Source organism: Pristiophorus japonicus, chromosome 23 (assembly GCF_044704955.1).
Source record: "Pristiophorus japonicus isolate sPriJap1 chromosome 23, sPriJap1.hap1, whole genome shotgun sequence".
Taxonomy (NCBI): Eukaryota; Metazoa; Chordata; class Chondrichthyes; family Pristiophoridae; genus Pristiophorus; species Pristiophorus japonicus.
Genome location: NC_091999.1, coordinates 4,943,008 through 4,967,238, shown reverse-complemented (window position 1 = coordinate 4,967,238; position 24,231 = coordinate 4,943,008). Strand labels below are relative to the sequence as shown.

At 52.8% G+C, this 24,231-nt stretch overlaps 1 protein-coding gene across 1 annotated transcript in view; it reads right to left on the bottom strand.

Moving 5' to 3' along the window:
* Positions 1-24,231, bottom strand: part of LOC139235606 (adenylate cyclase type 2-like) — a 125,056-nt gene that overhangs the window by 85,121 nt on the left and 15,704 nt on the right. The window contains exons 3-6 of the mRNA XM_070866644.1: positions 21,587-21,748; positions 13,589-13,738; positions 9,702-9,856; positions 103-214 (exon numbers count right to left, since the gene is read on the bottom strand). Coding sequence (XP_070722745.1) covers positions 103-214; positions 9,702-9,856; positions 13,589-13,738; positions 21,587-21,748 — 579 coding nt within the window. The remainder of the gene's footprint in view (positions 1-102; positions 215-9,701; positions 9,857-13,588; positions 13,739-21,586; positions 21,749-24,231) is intronic.

Sequence of the window (24,231 nt, the reverse complement as noted above, 5' to 3'; positions counted from 1 at the left end):
CCCCCCACACCTGCCCCCACCAATGCCCCCCGCCCCCCACACCACCCGAGGAGAGGGGTCTCCGCCCCTGCCCACAGTCGGCCGCGATAGGTCGAGCCTCACCTTGGCGATCTGGTCAAACTTCCCGAAGAGCTCGTTGAGCATGATGACCAGTTCCTTGGGCGAGCACTCACTGGCCAGGCGGGTGAAGCCCACGATGTCAGCGTACAGGATGCTGCGGGGATGAGAAGCCAGAGTTAGCGCGCCCTTTCTCCGTCCTGGCCTGTTCGACTGACGGGCATCGGAGGCTCGACATACTTCTGCCCTCGTCTGTTGTGCTCAATCAGAATCCCGGCTCTGCTCTGTATCCCACCCTCCCACCTTCTCCCTGTATAACTCAATCCCACCCTCTCCCCATATCCCTCAATCCCACCCTCTCCCCGTATCCCTCAATCCCACCGTCTCCCCATATCCCTCAATCCCACCCTCTCCCCGTATCCCTCAATCCCATCTTCTCCATGTATCCCTCAATCCCACCCTCTCCCCATATCTCACAATCCCACCCTCTCCCCGTATCCCTCAATCCCACCGTCTCCCCATATCCGTCAACCCACCCTCTCCCCATATCCCTCAATCACACCTTCTCCCCGTATCCCTCAATCCCACCCTCTCCCCATATCCCTCAATCCCACCCTCTCCCCATATCCCTCAATCCCACCCTTTCCCCATATCCCTCAATCCCACCCTCTCCCCATATCCCTCAATCCCATCTTCTCCATGTATCCCTCAATCACACCCTCTCCCCATATCCCTCAATCCCACCGTCTCCCCATATAACTCAATCCCACCCGCTCCCCGTATCCCTCAATCCTACCCTCTCCCCGTATCCCTCAATCGCACCCTCTCCCCATATCCCTCAATCCCACCCTCTCCCCGTATCCCTCAATCCCACCCTCTCCCCATATCCCTCAATCCCACCTTCTCCCCGTATCCCTCAATCCCACCCTCTCCCCGTATCGCTCAATCCCACCTTCTCCCCGTATAACTCAATCCCACCCTCTCCCGGTATAACTCAATCCCACCTTCTCCCCATATCCCTCAATCCCACCTTCTCTCCGTATAACTCAATCCCACCTTCTCCCCATATCCCTCAATCCCACCTTCTCTCCGTATAACTCAATCCCTCCCTCTCCCGGTATAACTCAATCCCACCCTCTCCCCGTATCCCTCAATCACACCCTCTCCCCGTATCCCTTAATCCCACCTTCTCCCCGTATAACTCAATCCCACCTTCTCCCCATATTACTCAATCCCACCCTCTCCCTGTATAACTCAATCCCACCTTCTCCCCGTATAACTCAATCCCACCCTCTCCCCATATCCCTCAATCCCACCCTCTCCCTGTATCCCTCAACCCCACCTTCTCCCAGTATAACTCAATCCCACCCTCTCCCCATATCCCTCAATCCCACCCTCTCCCTGTATCCCTCAATCCCACCTTCTCCCGGTATAACTCAATCCCACCCTCTCCCCATATCCCTCAATCCCACCCTCTCCCCATATACCTCAATCCCACCCTCTCCCCATATCCCTCAATCCCACCTTCTCCCGGTATAACTCAATCCCACCCTCTCCCCATATACCTCAATCCCACCCTCTCCCCATATCCCTCAATCCCACCCTCTCCCTGTATCCCTCAATCCCACCTTCTCCCGGTATAACTCAATCCCACCCTCTCCCCATATACCTCAATCCCACCCTCTCCCCATATCCCTCAATTCCACCTTCTCCCGGTATAACTCAATCCCACCCTCTCCCCATTTCCCTCAATCTCACTGTAATGAATGTCATGACTCAAGAGTCTTGTTCCTGTAAACTGCCTGAGGTGTAAACCTGAGGCAACTTTATTCGCGCCCAACGAGCCCGCGTGACATGGTACCCGCGCTTATATACCAGTGACCGCGCACGCGCGCGTACAGCCCGGTGACCTCCGACAGTGGCGCCCCCTGGTGTCTGGTGACCCCAAGCATAAATACATAACAACATCCCCCCTTTTCACGATCTTAATATCAGTCTTTTTGCAAATTAAGGCGGTCTGGGACTTTCCGCGCACGAGTTGATCGTCTCAGTTCAACTTCAGTTCTCGGCGAGCGTTCTGCGTCAGTTGTGACTGAAGGCTGAGTGACCGATCTGATGGGAGCGGTAATGACCACGTCAGAGACTGGTGGTCCAGTTTGAATAATTGACAGCAAAGTCCTCTGATGAATAATCATTGCTTGGTTGGTCACTGAACGCATCTTCCTCGGGCTATTCCAGTTCATCCGTGTGCCGCAGTTTTATCTGATCGACATGTTTCCTGCGTGTCTGCCCGTACTTGAGCACAACGATAAACACTCTGTTACCCTCCTTGGCTGTAACAGGGCCAGCGATCCCACTTTGGACCTTGACCGTAGTTCAGTACATAAACCGGATCGCTTTCAACACGATCGTTCAAATCGGCATGAACAAGAGAGAGCTTGGTCTTGAGACCTCTCTTCATCAGTCGTTCAGCAGGGGGAGACCCCAGTAAGCCTATGAGGTCTGGTCCTGTAACGGAGCAATATACAGGGCAAGCGAGTCTGCAGTGAACCCCGAGTTACATGTTTCGCACTCCACTTGATGGTTTGACCAGCACGCTCGGCTTGACCATTAGAGGCGGGTTTGAATGGGGCTGATCTCACATGCTTGATACCATTGAGCTTCATGAACTCTTGAAACTCCAGACTCGCCAAGCAAGGTCCCTTGTCACTCACAACAATGTCAGGCAAGCCATGAGTGGCAAACATGACACGAAGGCTCTCACTAGTAGCTGTCGACGTACTGGATGACATAATAAGACACTCTATCCACTTTGAATATGCAACCAACTCAACAAAAAACATCTTTCCCAGGAAAGGGCCCGCAAAATTGATGTGGATCCTGGACCATGGTTTGTACGGCCACAACCAAAGACTCAGCGGAGATTCCGCTGGTACTTTGCTTAGCGAGTGTTGCACTGATGCACACATGATTCCAGATCAGAGTCAATTCCAGGCCACCATACATGAGCCCTAGCAATGGCTTTCATCATGACAATGAGTGCTATGTGGATCACGTACAAATTTTTCTCTCGCTTTCTCAGGCACAACAACACGATTACCCCACAGTAAACAATCTGACTGAAACGGACAGTTCAGCTTTGCGACGGTTGTAAGGCTTGGTCTCCTCACGCATCTCCATAGGTACGGCAGACCAATCACCGCTGAGGACACACCGTTTCACAACCGATAAAATAGGGTCATGGCTGGTCCAGATCCTAACTTGTTGAGCAGTGACAGGAGTTCCTTCACTCTCAAGAGCATCCATTACTAACAGTAGATCTGCAGGTTGTGGCAGCTCCACCTCAGGTGTGGGCCACAGCAGACGACTCAGTGCATCGGCACAATTCTCAGTGCCAGGTCTATCATGAGTAACATAATCATAGGCAGACAATGTCAGCGCCCACCTCTGGATACGGGATGATACATTGGCATTAATACCTTTGTTTTCCGAAAGCAATGAAATGAGTGGCTTGTGATCTGTTTCGAGTTCAAAACGAAGACCAAACAGGTACTGATGCATCTTTTTGACCCCATACACACAGGCCAAAGCTTCTTTTTCTACCATGCTGTAAGCTCTTTCCGCCTTTGACAAACTTCTCGAAGCATACGCAACAAGTTGTAGCTTAGCCGACTCATTTGCTTGTTGGAGTACATAGGCAACCCCATATGATGAAGCATCACAGGCCAATACAAGGCACTTATGCGGATCATAATGAACAAGCAACTTGTTTGAACAGAGCAGATTCTTGGCTCTCTCAAAGGCTCTATCTTGAGACGTACCCCCAGACCCAGTTGTCGCCTTTTCTGAGTAGCACGTGCAGTGGCTCTAACAAAGTACTCAGTCTGCGTAAGAAATTACCAAAACAATTGAGTAGCCCAAGGAATGAACGGAGCTCCGTCACATTTTGAGGCCTGGGTGCATTTTTGATGGCCTCGGTTTCCGAATCAGTGGGACCGATGTCATCAGCAGCAATCTTCCTCCCCAGGAATTCAACTTCAGGTGCCTTGAAGACACACTTCGAACGTTTCAGTCCGAGTCCCACTTTGTCCAGATGATGTAGGACTTCTTCAAGGTTGTTTAGATGTTCAGTAGTGTCGTGACCTGTGTCCAGAATGTCATCTTGAAACATGACAGTTCTACGAACGGACTTCAGTAGACTCTCCATAGTCCTCTGAAATATGGCTGCAGCCAAACGAACTCCAAAAGGACACCTGTTGTAGACAAACAGTCCTTTATGGGTGTTGATGCAGGTGAGTTTCTTCGAAGTGTCGACAAGCTCCTGTGTGATATAGGCCGACGTCAGATCCAGTTTAGTGAATGATTTTCCACCCGCTAGCATGGCGAACAGGTCGTCAGCCTTCGGTAACGGGTACTGATCCTGTTTCGAAAATCGGTTAACCATAACCTTGTCGTCTCCACAAATCCTGACAGTGCCATCACTCTTTAACATAGGAACGATAAGACTGGCCCACTCGTTAAACTCGACCGGTGATATGACCCCTTCACATTGGAGTCGGTCAAGCTCAATTTCAATCTTCTCCCTCATCATGTAGGGAACAGACCGAGCTTTATGATAGACAGGCCTTGCATCAGAATCCAGGTGAATCTGCATCTTGGCTCCAGTAAAATTACCAATGCCCTGTTCAAACAAAGGAGGAAACTTCTTCAACACATGAGCACACGAAGTGTCATCCACCGAGGACAACGCTTTGAAATCATTCCAATTCCACTTGACTTCCTCGAGCCAATCCCTGCCGAACAGCGTTGGACCATTACCTGGGACAATCCATAATGGTAGATCATGAACCACACCACCATACGACACCTTGACTACTGCACTGCCAATCACCGGTATGAGTTCCTTAGTGTAGGTACGCAGCTTGGCATTGACTGGACTCACAGCCTCAGTGGCCCACAGCTTGTCGGATGTCCTTTGGCTCATTAGCGACTGACTCGCGCCCGTGTCCAGCTCCGTCGATACAGGCGCTCCATTCAGCTTCACATGGACGATTATCGGCCGGCTCCTTCCCAAGAACGAATACAGACCGTACACTTCCTCCTCGGGTTGTGTATGCGGGCCAGCGCTGGACTGGTCATCATCCACGTGGTGTGTCGCAGCACGCTTGCTCAGTTGTGGGCACATTCTCTGAAGGTGCCCCACGTTCGAACAGCCACTGCAGGAGTACTGTTTAAAGCGGCACTGATGGGGCCGATGGTTGCCCCCACAACGCCAACAGGATGAAATTGGATTCATACCAGTTGGCGGACTGTGAGCAGCTTCAGGTTTCACATAAGCAGTCGTGTAGGCCCTGCCATAAGCAGCTCTGCCAAACAACGACGCAATCTTGTTTCCAGTACTTGCCGCGGAGCTCCGAATCTTCGATGGTATCGGCCTCAAATTATCATCAGCCGCCATTCATGTCGGGGCGGTCGCGATGGCCTTGCTCGAAATCCAGCTTCTCTTCGGCCAATAACTTCCGGAGAACCGCATCGCGGTTGATGCCGATCACGAAGAAATCTCGCGGCGTGTCTTCCAACACGTTCCCGAACTTACACGGCTCAGCGAGAGGTCGCGGGTCAGCGCCGAATCCCGACACATCCTGGCCCTCAGCACGGACCTGCGTGGAGAAGCGATGGGGTGAGATGACGATCCCTTACTGTTGGCTTAAGATGGTCACGCACCAAAGCGCGCAAATCCCCGTAACCTTTGTCCGTTGGACGTAAAGGCCAGGGAAGGTTCTTCATCAGGCCCTAAATTTTCGGACCTCAAACGGTGAGGGAAACCGCCCTGCGCTGAACTGCGTCAGCCTCTCCCTTCATTTTGTTGGCTGCAAAATACTGATCCAGGCGGTGGATAAAATCCGCCCGAGCCTCGCCCTCCGCGAATCTCTCCAGAATTCCAATCGTGCCCATTGTACATGCGAAGGTTCTTAAGTTACCTCGTCACCAAATGTAATGAATGTCATGACTCAAAAGACTTGTTACTGTAAAGTGCCTCAGGTGTAAACCCGATCCAACTTTATTCACGCCCAAAGTGACCCGCGTGACATGGTACCCGCGCTTATATACCAGTGACCGCGCACGTGCGCGTACAGCCCGATGACCTCCGACAGTGGCGCCCCCTGGTGTCTGGTGACATAGAAACATAGAAACATAGAAAATAGGTGCAGGAGTAGGCCATTCAGCCCTTCGAGCCTGCACCGCCATTCAATGAGTTCATGGCTGAACATGCAACTTTTAGTACCCCATTCCTGCTTTCTCGCCATACCCCTTGATTCCCCCGAGTAGTAAGGACTACATCTAACTCCTTCTTGAATGTATTTAGTGAATTGGCCTCAACAACTTTCTGTGGTAGAGAATTCCACAGGTTCACCACTCTCTGGGTGAAGAAGTTTCTCCTCATCTCGGTCCTAAATGGCTTACCCCTTATCCTTAGACTGTGACCCCCCTGGTTCTGGACTTCCCCAACATTGGGAACATTCTTCCTGCATCTAACCTGTCTAAACCCGTCAGAATTTTAAACGTTTCTCTGAGATCCCCAAGCATAAATACAAATCAGTCGCGCTCTCACCATATCCTCCAATCCCACTTTCTCAGCATATCTCACAACCCCACCCAGCCACCTTCTCATCAAAACTAACCCATCCCATGGGTCCCTTCACAAATCTATCTACTTGCCCCTTGATCCCATTTAATCTGCCCATTTCGACATCCCTCCCTGAGACTCATCCCATGGCAGATTACCCTTCGGGTGAAGAATTTCCCCCGATATCCCTCCTCACTCCTCACGTCCTCCTCTGTAACCTGTGTCGACAGGGCTTTCAACCCTCAACCACAGTCTGTGGAATAGAAAACGTTTCCCCAACATGATGAGCCACTCACTGTTCGCTACCTCCTCCATCCACCCCGTTGTGCCCTGGTCCCATCCTATTCCCATATCCCCCACATGCCCCCCCCCCACCTGTGCTGCCCCATCTCTTGTTCCCCCATTGCCCCTTCTACCATTAGCCCAGGTTTCCCCCTTACCACCTGTGTCACCCTATCACCCGTCCCCCCCACCCCAAGTCCCTGCTCCCCCCCTCCCCCAGCCCCCTCCCAATCCCCTATTGATTTTCCCCTCCTTCCCTCCCTGTTCCCCAATTGTCCCTTCCCCCATTCTCTCCTTCCCTGTTCCCCTCCCGCCTTCCACCCCTATGCCCCTTCTCCCATTTCCCCATTGACTCCTTGCTCCCCATCTCCTCCTCCTCCACTCTGTTCCCTTCACCCCTTTCTACCCCCAACCCCCCCCCCCCCATTAGAACATATGAAATAGGAGCAGGAGTCGGCCATTCGGCCCCTCGAGCCTGCTCCGCCATTCAATGAGATCATAGCTGATCTTCGACCTCAACTCCACTTTCCTGCACTGTCCCCATATCTCTCGATTCGCTTAGTATCCAAAGATCTCCGTCTTGAATATACTCAAAGACTGAGCCTCCACAGCCCTCTGGGGCAGAGAATTCCAAAGATTCACCACCCTCTGAGTGAAGAAATATCTCCTCATCTCAGTCCTAAATGGCCGAGCCCTTATCCTGAGACTTTGTGACCCCTGGTTCTAGACTCCCCAGCCCGGGGGAAACACCCTCCCTGCATCTACCCTGTCGAGCCCTGTGAGAATGTTGTACGTTTCAATCAGATCACCTCTCATTCTTCTAAACTCTAGAGAATATCGGCCCAGTCTACTCAATCTCTCCTCATAGGACAATTCCCCCATCCCAGGAATCAGTCTGGTGAACCTTCGTTGCACTCCCTCTGTGGCAAGTATATCCTTCCTTAGGTAAGGAAACCCAAATTGTACACAATACTCCAGGTGTGGTCTCACCAGGGCCCGATATAATCGCAGTAAGACGTCTTTACTCTTATACTCAAATCCTCCTGTAATAAAGGCCAACATACCATTTGCTTTAATCACTTGCTGTCCCTGCATGTTAACTTTCAGTGATTGGTGTACAAGGACACCCAGGTCCCTCAAAACACCAACACTTCCCAATCTCTTACCATTTAAAAATACTCTGCTTTTCTATTTTTTGTACCTAAGTGTTTAACTTCACATCTCTCCACATTATATTCCATTTGCCACTCACTCAGCCTGTCTATATCCTCTTGAAGCCTCTTTGCATCCTCCTCACAACTTACATTCCCACCGAGCTTTGTACCATCAGCAAACTTGGATACATTACACTTGGTCCCCTCATCCAAATCATTGATACAGATTGTGAATAGCTGGGGCCCCAGCACTGATCCTTGTGGTACCCCACTAGTGACAGCCTGACAACCCCAAAATGACCCGTTTATTCCTACTCTCTGTTTTCTGTCCGTTAACCAATCCCCAATCCATGCTAGTATATTACCCCCAATCCCATGAGCCCTAATTTTGTTCAATAACCTCTTGTATGGCACCTTATCGACTGCCTTCTGAAAATCTAAATACACCACATCCACTGGTTCCCCCTTTATCTATTCTGCTAGTTACGACCACAAAAAACTCAACAGATTTGTCAAACATGAATTACCTTTCATAAATCCGTGTTGACTCTGCCCAATCCTATTATTATTGTCTACATAAGAACATAAGAATTAGGAACAGGAGTGGGCCATCTAGCCCCTTGAGCCTGCTTCGCCATTCAACAAGATCACGGCTGATCTGGCCGTGGACTCAGCTCCACTTACCCGCCCGCTCCCCGTAACCCTTAATTCCCTTATTGCTTAAAAATCTATCTATCTGTGACTTGAATACATTCAATGAGCTAGCCTCAACTGCTTCCTTGGGCAGAGAATTCCGCAGATTCACAACCCTCTAGGAGAAGAAATTCCTTCTCAACTCGGTTTTAAATTGGCTCCCCCCGTATTTTGAGGCTGTGCCCCCTAGTTCTAGTCTCCCCGACCAGTGGAAACAACCTCTCTGCCTCTATCTTGTCTATCCCTTTCATTATTTTAAATGTTTCTATAAGATCACCCCTCATCCTTCTGAACTCCCAACGAGTAAAGACCCGGTCTACTCAATCTATCATCATAAGGTAACCCCCTCATCTCCAGAATCAGCCTAGTGAATCGTCTCTGTACCCCCTCCAAAGCCAGTATATCCTTCCTTAAGTAAGGTGACCAAAACTGCACGCAGTACTCCAGGTGCGGCCTCACCAATACCCTGTACAGTTGCAGCAGGACCTCCCTGCTTTTGTACTCCATCCCTCTCGCAATGAAGGCCAACGTTCCATTCGCCTTCCCGATTACCTGCTGCACCTGCAAACTAACTTTTTGGGATTCTTGCACAAGGACCCCCCAGGTCCCTCTGCACCGCAGCATGTTGTAATTGCTCCCCATTCAAATAATATTCCCTTTTACTGTTTTTTTTTCCCCGTGACCTGTTACCACGTCCTTAATAATCGATGCTAACATTTTCCCTACTGCTGATGTCAGGCTAACTGGTCTGCAGTTCCCCGTTTTCTCTCTCCCTCCTTTCTTAAATAGCAATGGTCCCTCAATTGCTCATTCCCCCCCCCCCCGCAACACCCCCCCCCCCCCCACATTGCCCCCTCCCCTCTGTGTGAGGCTGTTGTCTGAAGTACCTGACGTCCTTGTGATGTTTCACGTACAGGTTGTGGAAGTTGTTGGTGTTTTCCAGATGGGGTTGGCCATCCCGGGGGCCCGTCAAGCGCTCAATGATTTCCGCCTTCATCTCCAAGGCGATGTAGAGAGGCAGCACGGAGAGGAGCAGGTGGTCCTAAAGCCCGGGGCATAAAACAGGCCGTTAGCAGACCCGACCCAACCAACAACCCCCCTCCCCCCCCCCCCCCACCGTCCTCCCAAGGTTCCCCCACCTCCCCCCCCGCCCGTTCCTAAGCCCATTCCAGGGAGAGCAGACGCACCGATGTCAAGCGTTCTCGCTCAGACCAACGCACCCGGCGCTGACCACACACTCGACCAGCTCCGCTGGGCAGGGGGCCACATTGCCCCCCGACACGAGACTCCCCAAAGCGAGCGCTCGACTCGGCACTCCGACACGGCAAGCGAGCCCCAGGGTGGGCAGAGGAAACGTTGCAAGGGACCACCCCTCAAAGCCCTCCCCTGATAAAGTGCAACATCCCCCACCGACACCCGGGAGTCCCTGGGCCCAAAGACCAGCCCCCGCCCCTAAGTGGAGGAAGTGCATCTGGGAGGGCGCTGAGCACCTCGAGTCTCGTCGCCGAGAGCGCGCAGAAAGCGAGCGCCAGGCAGCGGAAGGAGCGTGCGGCAAACCAGTCCCACCCTCCCCTTCCCTCAACCACTGTCTGTCCCACCTGTGACAGGGACTGTGGTTCCCGTATTGGGCTGTTCAGCCACCTGAGAACTCAACTTTTAGAGCGGGAGCAAGTCTTCCTCGACTCCGAGGGACTGCCGATGATGATGGGTTGGAAATTCGGTCTCCTGTCGCCCCTCTTAGCGCCCAGGATTGGTGGCAATGGCGGCGGAGAGCTCTTGTGGGCAGGAGGCCATCTTCCTTTGTATTGTTTATGTATTTATATAAACCTTCCATGTTTACATTGTACATTAATAATTTGTACGAGGGGATTAAATGTAGTATCTCCAAATTTGCAGATGACACTAAGTTGGGTGGCAGTGTGAGCTGCGAGGAGGATGCTATGAGGCTGCAGAGCGACTTGGATAGGTTAGGTGAGTGGGCAAATGCATGGCAGATGAAGTATAATGTGGATAAATGTGAGGTTGTCCACTTTGGTGGTAAAAACAGAGAGACAGACTATTATCTGAACGGTGACAGATTAGGAAAAGAGGAGGTGCAACGAGACCTGGGTGTCATGGTACATCAGTCATTGAAGGTTGGCATGCAGGTACAGCAGGCGGTTAAGAAAGCAAATGGCATGTTGGCCTTCATAGCGAGGGGATTTGAGTACAGGGGCAGGGAGGTGTTGCTACAGTTGTACAGGGACCTTGGTGAGGCCACACCTGGAGTATTGTGTACAGTTTTGGTCTCCTAACTTGAGGAAGGACATTCTTGCTATTGAGGGAGTGCAGCGAAGGTTCACCAGACTGATTCTCGGGATGGCGGGACTGACTTGTCAAGAAAGACTGGATCAACTGGGCTTGTATTCACTGGAGTTCAGAAGAATGAGAGGGGACCTCATAGAAACGTTTAAAATTATGACGGGTTTAGACAGGTGAGATGCAGGAAGAATGTTCCCGATGTTGGAGAAGTCCAGAACCAGGGATCACAGTCTAAGGATAAGGGGTAAGCCATTTAGGACCGAGATGAGGAGAAACTTCTTCACCCAGAGAGTGGTGAACCTGTGGAATTCTCTACCACAGAAAGTTGTTGAGGCCAATTCACTAAATATATTCAAGAAGGAGTTAGATGTAGTCCTTACTACTCGGGGGATCAAGGGGTATGGCGAGAAAGCAGGAATATGGGGTACTGAAGTTGCATGTTCAGCCATGAACTCATTGAATGGCGGTGCAGGCTCGAGGGGCCGAATGGCCGACTCCTGCACCTGTTTTCCATGTTTTCTATGTTTCCAGTGCCCCGCCGGGTGCCGGAATCTAACGGGACGCGGGGCGGTTCCGCCAGGGGCAGGCCACGCCTCTGGTTGCGATTTGCGTTTGCCGCCCGACCCGTAGAGCGCCCCCCCCACCGCCCCCCCCCCCCGCCCCCGGTGGGACGGCCTGTGGAAGTGGGGCAGTCGGAGCTCTCGTGGTCGCAGTCAGCGAAGCGATGTCGACCTCGGCTAAAAGTGCGATTATTTATATTTCCTTTTTTTTTGGGGGTGGGGGGGGGGCGATTCCTTTTGTGGCGGCGTGGGCTCGGTCTTGGGAATGTTTTTGGTGGGGTATTTCTTCAGGTTTCCCCGCCTAAACCAGGGGCCCCTGTTACGGCACTCCGAGACCGGCTGTTGAGCTCGGGATTGTCACGTCCTCATCTGGCCTAGTGCCCTAAAAGAGGTGCGTGACGCCCCCCAACTCCCCCCCTGCGTGCCCCGCTCCAAACTCAGGGCCCAGCTGGTGAATTGTGCAGCTGAAGATACAAACCATTGGCCAGCACAGAGTGCACCGTTCCGCCTGGACACAATAGTCCGGGTGTACATCCGAGGCGCGACGGATTTCCACCCCATTACACCCCCCCCCCATCCTCCCAGAGTCTGACGCACTGCCTCCCATCCATAAGATCATAAGAAGTAGGACCTGGATCGGGTCATTTGGCCCCTCGGGTCTGCTCCATCCTCCCTGTTCCCCCGTTGTCCCTTCCCCCATTCACTCCTTCTCTGCCCCCCCCACCCCCCGCTCCCTCCTTCCACTCCCCATCTTCCATTGTTCCCATCCCTCCGTTACCCTGTTCCCTCCTTCCCTTTCTCCACTCCCCCGCCACCCGTGCTAGCCTAGAAGGACACAAGAATTAGGAGCAGGAATAGGCCATGCAGATCAGCCCTGATCTTATTGAGTGGCGGAGCAGGCTCGAGGGGCCGAATGGCCGACTCCTGCTCCTGTTGCTTACGCTCTTAGGTTGTGTCTCAGCCCCTCGAGCCCGCTCTGCCATTGAATCAGATCACGGCTGATCTTCGACCTCAACTCCAGCTTCCCACAGTGACCCCATATCCCTCAATTCCCTTAGTTCCCAAAAATCAGTCTTGAATATACTCAAAGACTGAGCCTCCACTGCCCTCTGGGGCAGAGAATTCCAAAGATTCACCGCCCTCTGAGTGAAGAAGTTTCTCCTCATCTCAGTCCTAAATGGCCCGAGCTCTTATCCTGAGACTGTGTGACCCCCTGGTTCTAGACTCCCCAGCCCGGGGGGGGAAACACTCTCCCTGCATCTACCCTGTCAAGCCCTGTGAGAACGTTGTATCTTTCAATGAGATCACCTCTCATTCTTCTAAACTCCAGAGAATATCGGCCCAGTCTGCTCAATCTCTCCTCATAGGACAATCCCCCCCCATCCCAGGAATCAGTCTGGTGAACCTTCGCTGCACTCCCTCTCTGGCAAGTGTATCCTTCCTTAGGTAAGGAGACCCAAACTGTGCACAATACTCCAGGTGTGGTCCCACCAGGGCCCGATATAATCGCAGTAAGACATTCTTTACTCTTAGACTCAAATCCTCCTGTAATAAAGGCCAACGTACCATTTGCTCTCCTAATCGCTTGCTGTACCTGCCTGTTAACTTTCAGTGATTGGTGCACAAGGACACCCAGGTCCCTCTGAACACCGACATTTCACAATCTCTCGCCATTCGAAAAATATTCTGCTTTTTTTGGTCTTCCGACAAAAAAAAACTTTGCACTTCCCCCACATTGTATTCCATTTGCCATGTCCACCCCACCCCATCAGAGCCTGTGTCTGGGGTTGGATTTGACCCCAGGTTCCAGAGGGTGAAAGGTCAACATCTGACCCCCGCCCCCCCCCCTGTTGACGCCCCTCCCCCCCGCCCAACCAACCAGTCCTGCGCCCCCTCCCTGCCGACAAACACACCTGCTGTTTTTTCTCCGACTCCAGCTTCATGTGCGACTTGATGCAGTTGAGGGTGTCCTTGAAGGTTTTCTGCAGCGCACGCTCCATGAGGTGCTTGTGATAGGCCCCAACCAGGTTACCGCAGATAAACACCACGCCATTAGCCACCAGCTGCAGAGGTGGGGTGCGGAGAGAGAGCAGGAGAGGTGAAATAGTGTGTTACACGTTAAATAGTGTTGCTCGTTACATAAGGACATAAGAAACCGGAGCAGAGAGTCGGCCATTCGGCCCCTCGAGCCTGCTCCACCATTCAATAAGATCATGGCTGATCCGATCATGGACTCAGCTCCACTTCCCCGCCCGCTCCCCCATAACCCTTCACTCCCTCATCGCTCAAAGATCTGTCTATCTCCACCTTCAATGACCCAGCCCTCCACAGCTCTCTGGGGCAGAGAATTCCACGGGCTAGATTTGACACTTTTTTGTGCAGCTCGCCCCAAAAATGGGCGTTATTCCCGGCGCGGGCGGTATAAAAAAAGGGTTTTTCAGGTCGCCGGCTTCTCGCCCGTTCTCAAAGCCCCTTAGTTTCCATTTTTGAAAATTGGGCGTTACCGCGAGCGATTATGAAACGGGCACTGGCGGTAAATCTCGCTGGTGACCTTCTGCCGTAAAGTGTCGCCGTCCTTAGCAACGGCATGTCAACGCTCGATTCGTGCGATTCGGGGGGGGTCAGGGGTCATCATGACGTGCGCAGAAGGGGAGACAGAGAGAGAGAGGGAGCTGAGAGGGACTGAAGGCGTGTGTGGGTGTGGCGTGGGCTTGTCTGGCTGTTGTGGGAGGCACGAGGGAGATTCACCGGCAGCAAAAAAAGCCCACTCAGCACCAAGAACACAGTTGGCACCCAGTTTTTGTCCCAACAAATAGGAGATAACATGGAAGGGATGGAGGAGGTCCCCGGAGCTGGTAGCCAGGAACGCTGGTGGCAGAGGGCTCCCAGTGGTCCCCGAGCACGGCACTGCACCCCAAGGTGACGCACCCCCATTGCCAACCACACATGAGAGCCAGCAGCAACATCTTGCTTCTGGCTCGGAGCACGTTCCCACCTCGGGACCGTCCTCTCCCGTATCCGTCCAAGCAGCGGTTCGGCCGTCATTCCCCGCCCCCTCACCCCCACAATGAAGCATCGCCTGAGGAGCTCCTCGGCCAGGCAGCTTGGAGTCAGGAGGGGAAGGGGAAGGGGTAGAGGTGGGGAGGAGAAGGGTGGGGGTTTTACAGAAATACTGATGATTTCAGACAACTGTTCGGTTTAAATGTTTTTTATTTAACAAAACCTTGTGGTGCATTGGCTCATATAGCTGCCCTGTTACACGTTGGCGATTCCTTAACATCAAAGGGTATGATTACACTTAACTTCAATCAACGTAAACTTTAACTGTCACCAAGGCGATGCCCACCATTGATGTATCACCTGCACACCCAGCAGTGTGTCAGCTTTGTCAATACCACCAACGTTCTTTCAGGCAAAGCGCTCATTGATGAGCTCCTGACGTAAGGCTCTTGCAGCTATCATGCCACCACGGGCCCTTCCATGCGGTCTACAGGGGGGGCGGGGGCATGGCTTCAGCGTCAGCCTGATTGTCTGGGCCGCTGTCAGCGTCCGCCTCCTCGTCCTCCTCTTCCTCTCTCTGGTGAGGTGGACTGTCAGGCTCATCAGGCAACTCTTGTCCCCTCCTGATAGCCAAGTTGTGCAGCATGGAGCACACCACCACGAATTGAGCTGCCTGCTCAGGGTGGTACTGGAGCTCGCCTCCCGAGTGGTCCAGGCATCTAAAGCGCTGCTTCAGCACTCCAATGGTTTTCTCCACGATATTGCGAGTGGCTCTGTGGCTCTCGTTGCATCGCCTCTCGGCCTCGGTGTGGGTGTCACGCAGGGGGGTGTCATCAGTCAGGTGGCGAGGCCATATCCTTTGTCGCCAAGCATCCAGCATTGACCTTGTGGCTGATTGTTAAACAGGTCAGATACAGTGCTCTCACACAGGATGTGCGCATCATGGATGCTGCCCGGAAATTGAGCGTTCACTGCCAGTATAATTTGCTGGTGGTCGACACGAGTTGGACATTCAGGGAGTGGAATCCCTTGCGGTTCCTCAAAACCTCAGCATCCTGAAAAGGTGCCCGCCTCGCGGTGTGCGTACAGCCTATTGCTCCCTGCACCTTGGGGAAGGTCGCAATTCTGGAGAATCCTGGAGCCCTCTCAGTCGGTGCCTCCCTGGTCACGGGGAAGCTGATCAAGTCCCTCCTGCGGAGCATACGGGGCTTCAGCGACCTGTCGAATGCAGCGAGGCGCGGCATGCTGAGAACAGACCGCAAATGTCGCCAGCTGAGGCCCGAAGGGAGCCCGAGGCGCAGAACGACAGTGCCGCGGTGACTTTGACCTCGACCGACAGTGCAGCACTGATGGTGCTGGCAGGCTGCAGATCTCCCCTTGTGGGCTGGCACAGCTCAGTGAGAACCTCTTTGTGGAAGCGCAGTCTCCGAAGGCAGGCGGTGTCGGGCAAGTTGAAGTAAGACTGCTTCTCCCTGTTATTGCGGGGGCGGGGGGGGGTGGGGGTGGGGGGTGTAACGTCTGGTCCTCCTCATCAGTCTGTCACGTCTTACATTGGGCACACCTATCTTCTGCCATCTCGAGTCTGCAGCGTGTGAGTGGTCATCAAGAGAGGGTGAGAAGGGACAGGCCCCATTCCAATAGCTCCCTGTTTTCCACCGACTGGTCACAAAGAATGAATGTCCCGACGACGACACCTATTAAATTCCAACCGTTCACAGTATGATAACGATGGTTGTTCACGTCCAAACTCCCCCCCGAGGTTGAAGCAGAGCAGCCTTCTACATGACATGCGACGCGTGACTTAGAACATGGCGTCGTCCACAACGCTGCGATCCGTTCCGGTTCGTTCCCACTTTTTCCGGGCGTTTTTTTTTTTTTGTTGGGGGCAAGCGATATTGCGGGCGAGATGCGTGCGCGAAGTGGCGCACGGACGCTGGGCGCTAGTCTCGGCAAACGTGGTCTTTACGGTAAAATACAGCGGGCGGTCGGTCCGACTGAAGCGTTAATTTACGTGCGGAAACTAACGCTGGGCGATACGAAGGGCGTTAATTTCGCCCGTTCTGATGGACACTGCCCCCCCAAAAAAAAGTGGGCGGGCCGCATTATTTTTCCCCCCCGGCATTACCCGCATGGGGAAAGTAACGCACGGCGACAAGTATCCGAAAAATGCGCGTCAGTTTCCATTTTGTGGCTAAATGGGCGCTATCCGGACGCTATACGTCATTTCAACGTTAAAATGGGTGTTCAGCATGCAAAAAAAAACTGGAAAATCTCGCTCCACAGATTTACAACCCTCTGAGAGAAGAAATTCCTCCTCATCTCAGTTTTAAATGGGCGGCCCCTTATTCTGAGACCATGCCCCCTAGTTCTAGTCTCCCCCATCAGTGGGAACATCCTCTCTGCATCCACCTTGTCCAGCCCCCTCATTATCTGATACGTTTCGATAAGATCACCTCTCATTCTTCTGAACTCCAATGAGTAGAGGCCCAACCTACTCAACCTTTCCTCATAAGTCAACCCCCTCATCTCCGGAATCAACCGAGTGAACCTTCTCTGAACTGCCTCCAAAGCAAGTGTGTCCCTCCTTAAATACGACCAAAACTGAACGCAGTACTCCAGGTGTGGCCTCACCAATACCCTGTATAACTGTAGCAGGACTTCCCTGCTTTTATACTCTATCCCTCTTGCACTAAAGGCCAACATTCCATTTGCCTTCCTGATCTCTTGCTGTACCTGCATACGAACTTAAAACGTTTCATACACAAGTACCCCCAGGTCCCGCTGTACTGCGGCACTTTACAATTTTTCTTCATTGAAATTATAATTTGCTTTTCTATTTTTTTCTGCCAAAGTGGATAACCTCACACTTTCCAACATTATACTCCATCTTGCCAAATTTTTGCCCACTCACTGAGCCTGCCTATGTCCTTTTGCAGATTTTTTGTGTCCTCCTCACAACTTGCTTTCCCGCCCATCTTTGTATCATCAGCAAACTTGGCCACGTTACACTCGGTCCCTTCATCCAAGTCATTAATATAGATTGTAAATAGTTGGGGTCCCAGCACTGATCCCTGCGGCACCCCACTAGTTACTGTTTGCTAACCAGAGAATGAACCATTTATCCCGACTCTCTGTTTTCTGTTAGTTCGCCAATCCTCTATCCACGCTAATATATTACCCCCAACCCCGTGAACTTTTATCTTGTGCAGTAACCTTTTATGTGGCACCTTATCGAATGCCTTCTGGAAATCCAAATACACCACATCCACTGGTTCCCCCTTATCCACCCTGCTCGTTACATCCTCAAAGAACTCCAGCAAATTTGTCAAACATGATTTCCCTTTCATAAAACCATGCTGACTCTGCTGGATTGAATTATTCTTTTCCAAATGTCCCGCTAATGCTTCCTTAATAATGGACTCCAGCATTTTCCCAACCGCAGATGTTAGGCTAACTGGTCTATAGTTTCCTGCTTTCTGTCTGCCTCCTTTTTTAAATAGGGGCGTTACATTTGCGGTTTTCCAATCCACTGAGACCGCACCAGAATCCAGGGAATTTTAGTAGATTACAACCAATACATCCACTATCTCTGCAGTCACTGTTACACCATAGTGTGGAATGTTAAATAGTGTTACAACAACAACTTGTATTTATATAGCACCTTTATGGTAGTGAAACGTTCTGAGGTGCTTCATCGAAGTATTATTACATACAAATTTGACTCCGGGCCACACAATGAGAAATTAGGGCAGGTGACCAAAAGCTCGGTCAAAGAGGCCGGTTTTAAGGAGCGTCTTGAAGGAGGAAAGAGAGGTGGAGAGGTTTAGGGAGGGAGTTCCAGAGCTTGGGGCCCCAGGCAACAGAAGGCACGGCCACCGATGGTGGAGCGATTATAATCAGGGATGCTCAGGAGGGCAGAATTTAGAGGAGCGCAGACATCTCGGGTGGGTTTGTGGGGCTGGAGGAGATTACAGAGATAGGGAGGGGTGTAGGGGCTGGAGGAGGTTACAGAGATAGGGAGGGGTGTAGGGGCTGGAGGAGGTTACAGAGATAGGGAGGGGTGTCGGGGCTGGAGGAGGTTACAGAGATAGGGAGTGGTGTAGGGGCTGGAGGAGGTTACAGAGATAGGGAGGGGTGTAGGGGCTGGAGGAGGTTACAGAGATAGGGAGGGGTGTAGGGTCTGCAGGAGGTTACAGAGATAGGGAGGGGTGTAGGGGCTGGAGGAGATTACAGAGATAGGAAGGGGTGTAGGGACTGGAGGAGGTTACAGAGATAGGGAGGGGTGTCGGGGCTGGAGGAAGTTACAGAGATAGGGAGGGGTGCAGGGTCTGCAGGAGGTTACAGAGATAGGGAGGGGTGTAGGGGCTGGAGGAGATTACAGAGATAGGAAGGGATGTAGGGACTGGAGGAGGTTACAGAGATAGGGAGGGGTGTCGGGGCTGGAGGACGTTACAGAGATAGGGAGTGGTGTAGGGGCTGGAGGAGGTTACAGAGATAGGGAGGGGTGTAGGCTGGAGGAGGTTACAGAGATAGGGAGGGGTGTAGGGGCTGGAGGGGGTTACAGAGATAGGGAGGGGCGTAGGGGCTGGAGGATTTTTTTTTTAAGTGTTTTATTAGGGTTTAAAATCATCATCATTATCAGAGGCAGTCCCTCGGAATCGAGGAAGACTTGCTTCCACTCTAAAAGTGAGTTCTCAGGTGACTGAACAGTCCAATACGGAAATTACAGTCTCTGTCACAGGTGGGACAGACAGTGGTTGAAGGAAAGGGTGGGTGGTGCCTTCTGTTGCCTGGGCCCCAAGCCCTGGAACTCTCTAAACCTCGCCCCCCCTCTCTTTCCTCCTTAAAACCGATCTCTTTGGCCAAGATTCTGTCCTAATCTCTCTTGATGTGGCTCGGAGTCAAATTTTGTTCGATAATCGCTCCTGCGAAGCATCTTGGGACATTCCACTGTATTAAAGGCGCTATATTAATGTAAGTTGTTGTCACTGTTGAATCGGAGAAGCCAGTTTTCCAGCTCCTCGGAAGGAAACGACTCGGTCAGAACCTTGTAGCCGTCAGCAAGACACTAAACGGTTAACGCCTCAACGTCAGTTCAAAGTAAGCCATCGGTGGTTGGACCACGGGGAATTGGGTCAAAGGAATTTCGGACTTGGGATCAGGATGTTCTGATTCACGCCGTGAGTGAGGAATACTTGCAATGGATTCCTGGGTGGAGCAGGAGAGGAGCACACCTTGTAAGCATTTAGGAAACAGTTGGATTGTGTGATAGGACGGAATCGGCTCGCGCCTCGCAGTCAGAAGGTTGTGGGTTCAAGTCCCACTCCAGGGACTCGAGCACAAATCCAGAGCTGACACTCCCTGTGCAGGGCTGAGGGAGCGCCGCACTGTCAGAGGTGCCGTCTTTCGGATGAGACGTTAAACCGAGGGGCCCCCGTCTGCTCTCTCAGGTGGACGTAAAAGATCCCACACGGCCACTATTTGATAGAAGAACAGGGGGGAGTTCTCCCCGGTTGTCCTGGGGCCAATATTTATCTCACAAACACCATCATTAAAATAGATGATCTGGGTCATTATCACATCGCTTTGTGTGGGAGCTTGCTGTGCGCAAATTGGCTGCCGTGTTTCCCACAATGCAACAGTGACCGCACTCCAAAAGTACTTCATTGGCTGTAAAGCGCCTCAGGTTGTCCTGAGACGGTGAAGTGTGCTATAGAAATGGGAGACCTTCTTTCAAGCTGTCCAGGGGTACTCTACCATCTCATCTGCTCTCTCCTCTTCCTCAACAAAGTCGCCTCATCGATAAGTAACAACATTTACACACACTTCATTGACTGGAAAGTGTTTGGGACATACTGAGGTCAGGACACGCGCGATATAAATGGGAGTCATTTTCCTCCTCCCTCCCACTCTCTCTCTGTCTCCTTCTCCCCCACTCCCCTTCTCCCGCACTCCCCCTCTCCCGCACTCCCCCACTTCCCTTCTACCCCACTCTCCCTCTCCCCCACTTCCCTTCTACCCCACTCCCCCTCACTCCCCCACTCCCCCACTTCCCTTCTACCCCACTCCCCCTCACTCCCCCACTCACCCACTCCTCCACTCCCCACTCCCCCTCTCACCCACTCCTCCTCTACCCCACTCCCCCACGCCCCCACTCTCCATCTCCCCCTCACTCCCCCACTCCCCCACTCCCCCTCTCACCCACTCTCCCTCTCCCCCACTTCCCTTCTACCCCACTCCCCCTCACTCCCCCACTCCCCCACTCCCCCTCTCACCCACACCCCCACTCCCCCACTTCCCTTCTCCCGCACTCCCCCTCTCCCGCACTCCCCCACTTCCCTTCTACCCCACTCCCCCTCACTCACCCACTCCTCCACTCCTCACTCCCCACTCCTCCTCTCACCCACTCCCCCTCTCACCCACTCCTCCTCTACCCCACTCCCCCTCACTCCCCCACTCCCCCACTTCCCTTCTACCCCACTCCCCCTCACTCCCCCACTCACCCACTCCTCCACTCCTCCACTCCCCACTCCTCCTCTCACCCACTCCCCCTTTCACCCACTCCTCCTCTACCCCACTCCCCCACGCTCCCACTCTCCATCTCCCCCTCACTCCCCCACTCCCCCTCTCCCCCACACTCCTCCCCCCTTCTCCCCCACTCCCCCTCTCCCCTTCTCTCTCCCCCTCCCTTTCTCCCTCTGTCTCTCTCTCTCGCCCTCTCCCTCCCCCTCCCCGCTCCCTCTCCCCCTCCCTCTCTCTCCCTCTCCCTCTCCCCCTCTCCCTCTCTCGCTCCCTATCCCCTACCCCTCCCCCCCTCCCTCCCTCTACCCTTCTCTCCCTTTCTCCCTCTCTCTCCCTCTCTCCTCCCTACCCCTCTCCCTCTTCCTCTCTCCCTCACCCCCTGTCCTTACCTGGTGAGGCAGCAGCCCCTGTGAGGGCTGAGTCAGTGCGAGGTAGACACTCAAAACAACGATGTGGGACACGGAGGAGAGGAGGCTGGCCAAGATGGCATCCCTCATACACAGCGGCAGCATGGTGTACACGATGAAGGTGATGAACAGGAAGAAGGAGACCTGCAAAAGGAACGAAGGGAGGTAAACAGAGAAAGGCAGTGGTCTCACATAGAGCAGGTACAGCACGGGGTTAGATACAGAGTAAAGCTCCCTCTACACTGTCCCCATCAAACACTCCCAGGGCAGGTACAGCACGGGGTTAGATACAGAGTAAAGCTCCCTCTACACTGTCCCATCAAATACTCCCAGGGCAGGTACAGCACGGGGTTAGATAGAGTAAAGCTCCCGCTACACTGTCCCATCAAACACTCCCAGGGCAGGTACAGCACGGGGTTAGATACAGAGTAAAGCTCCCTCTACACTGTCCCATCAAACACTCCCAGGGCAGGTACAGGGGGTTAGATACAGAGTAAAGATCCCTCTACACTGTCCCATCACACACTCCCAGGGGAGGTACAGGGGGTTAGATACAGAGTAAAGCTCCCTCTACACTGTCCCATCACACACTCCCAGGGCAGGTACAGCACGGGTTAGATACAGAGTAAAGCCCCTTCTACACTGTCCCATCAAACACTCCCAGGGCAGGTACAGGGGGTTAGATACAGAGTAAAGCTCCCTCTACACTGTCCCATCAAATACTCCCAGGGCAGGTACAGCACGGGGTTAGATAGAGTAAAGCTCCCGCTACACTGTCCCATCAAACACTCCCAGGGCAGGTACAGCACGGGGTTAGATACAGAGTAAAGCTCCCTCTACACTGTCCCATCAAATACTCCCAGGGCAGGTACAGCACGGGGTTAGATACAGAGTAAAGCTCCCTCTACACTGTCCCATCAAATACTCCCAGGGCAGGTACAGCACGGGGTTAGATAGAGTAAAGCTCCCTCTACACTGTCCCATCAAACACTCCCAGGGCAGGTACAGTGGGTTAGATACAGAGTAAAGCTCCCTCTACACTGACCCATCAAACACTCCCAGGGCAGGTACAGGGGGTTAGATACAGAGTAAAGCTCCCTCTACACTGACCCATCAAACACTCCCAGGGCAGGTACAGGGGGTTAGATACAGAGTAAAGCTCCCTCTACACTGTCCCATCAAACACTCCCAGGGCAGGTACAGCACGAGGTTAGATACAGAGTAAAGTTCCCTCTACACTGTCCCATCAAACACTCCCAGGGCAGGTACAGCACGGCGTTAGATACAGAGTAAAGCCCCCTCTACACTGTCCCATCAAACACTCCCAGGGCAGGTACAGCACGGGGTTAGATACAGAGTAAAGCTCCCTCTACACTGTCCCATCAAACACTCCCAGGTCAGGTACAGCACGGGGTTAGATACAGAGTAAAGCCCCCTCTACACTGTCCCATCAAACACTCCCAGGGCAGGTACAGGGGATTAGATACAGAGTAAAGCTCCCTCTACACTGTCCCATCAAACACTCCCAGGGCAGGTACAGGGGATTAGATACAGAGTAAAGCTTCCTCTACACTATCCCATCAAACACTCCCAGGGCAGGTACAGAGGGTTAGATACAGAGTAAAGCTCCCTCTACACTGTCCCATCAAACACTCCCAGGGCAGGTACAGCACGGGGTTAGATACAGAGTAAAGCTCCCTCTACACTGTCCCATCAAACACTCCCAGGGCAGGTACAGCACGGCGTTAGATACAGAGTAAAGCCCCCTCTACACTGTCCCATCAAACACTCCCAGGGCAGGTACAGGGGATTAGATACAGAGTAAAGCTCCCTCTACACTGTCCCATCAAACACTCCCAGGGCAGGTACAGCACGGGGTTAGATACAGAGTAAAGCTCCCTCTACACTGTCCCATCAAACACTCCCAGGGCAGGTACAGCTCGGGTTAGATACAGAGTAAAGCTCCCTCTACACTGTCCCATCAAATACTCCCAGGGCAGGTACAGCACGGGGTTAGATAGAGTAAAGCTCCCTCTACACTGTCCCATCAAACACTCCCAGGGCAGGTACAGGGGGTTAGATACAGAGTAAAGGTCCCTCTACACTGTCCCATCAAACACTCCCAGGGCAGGTACAGGGGGTTAGATACAGAGTAAAGCTCCCTCTATACTGTCCCATCAAACACTCCCAGGGCAGGTACAGGGGGTTAGATACAGAGTAAAGCTCCCTCTACACTGTCCCATCAAACACTACCAGGACAGGTACAGGGGGTTAGATACAGAGTAAAGCTCCCTCTACACTGTCCCATCAAACACTCCCAGGACAGGTACAGGGGGTTAGATATAGAGTAAAGCTCCCTCTACACTGTCCCATCAAACACTCCCAGGGCAGGTATAGGGGGTTAGATACAGAGTAAAGCTCCCTCTAAACAGTCCCATCAAACACTCCCAGGGCAGGTACAGCACAGGGTTAGATACAGAGTAAAGCTCCCTCTACACTGTCCCATCAAACACTCCCAGGGCAGGTACAGGGGGTTAGATACAGAGTAAAGCTCCCTCTACACTGTCCCATCAAACACTCCCAGGGCAGGTACCGCACGCGTTAGATATAGAATAAAGCTCCCTCTA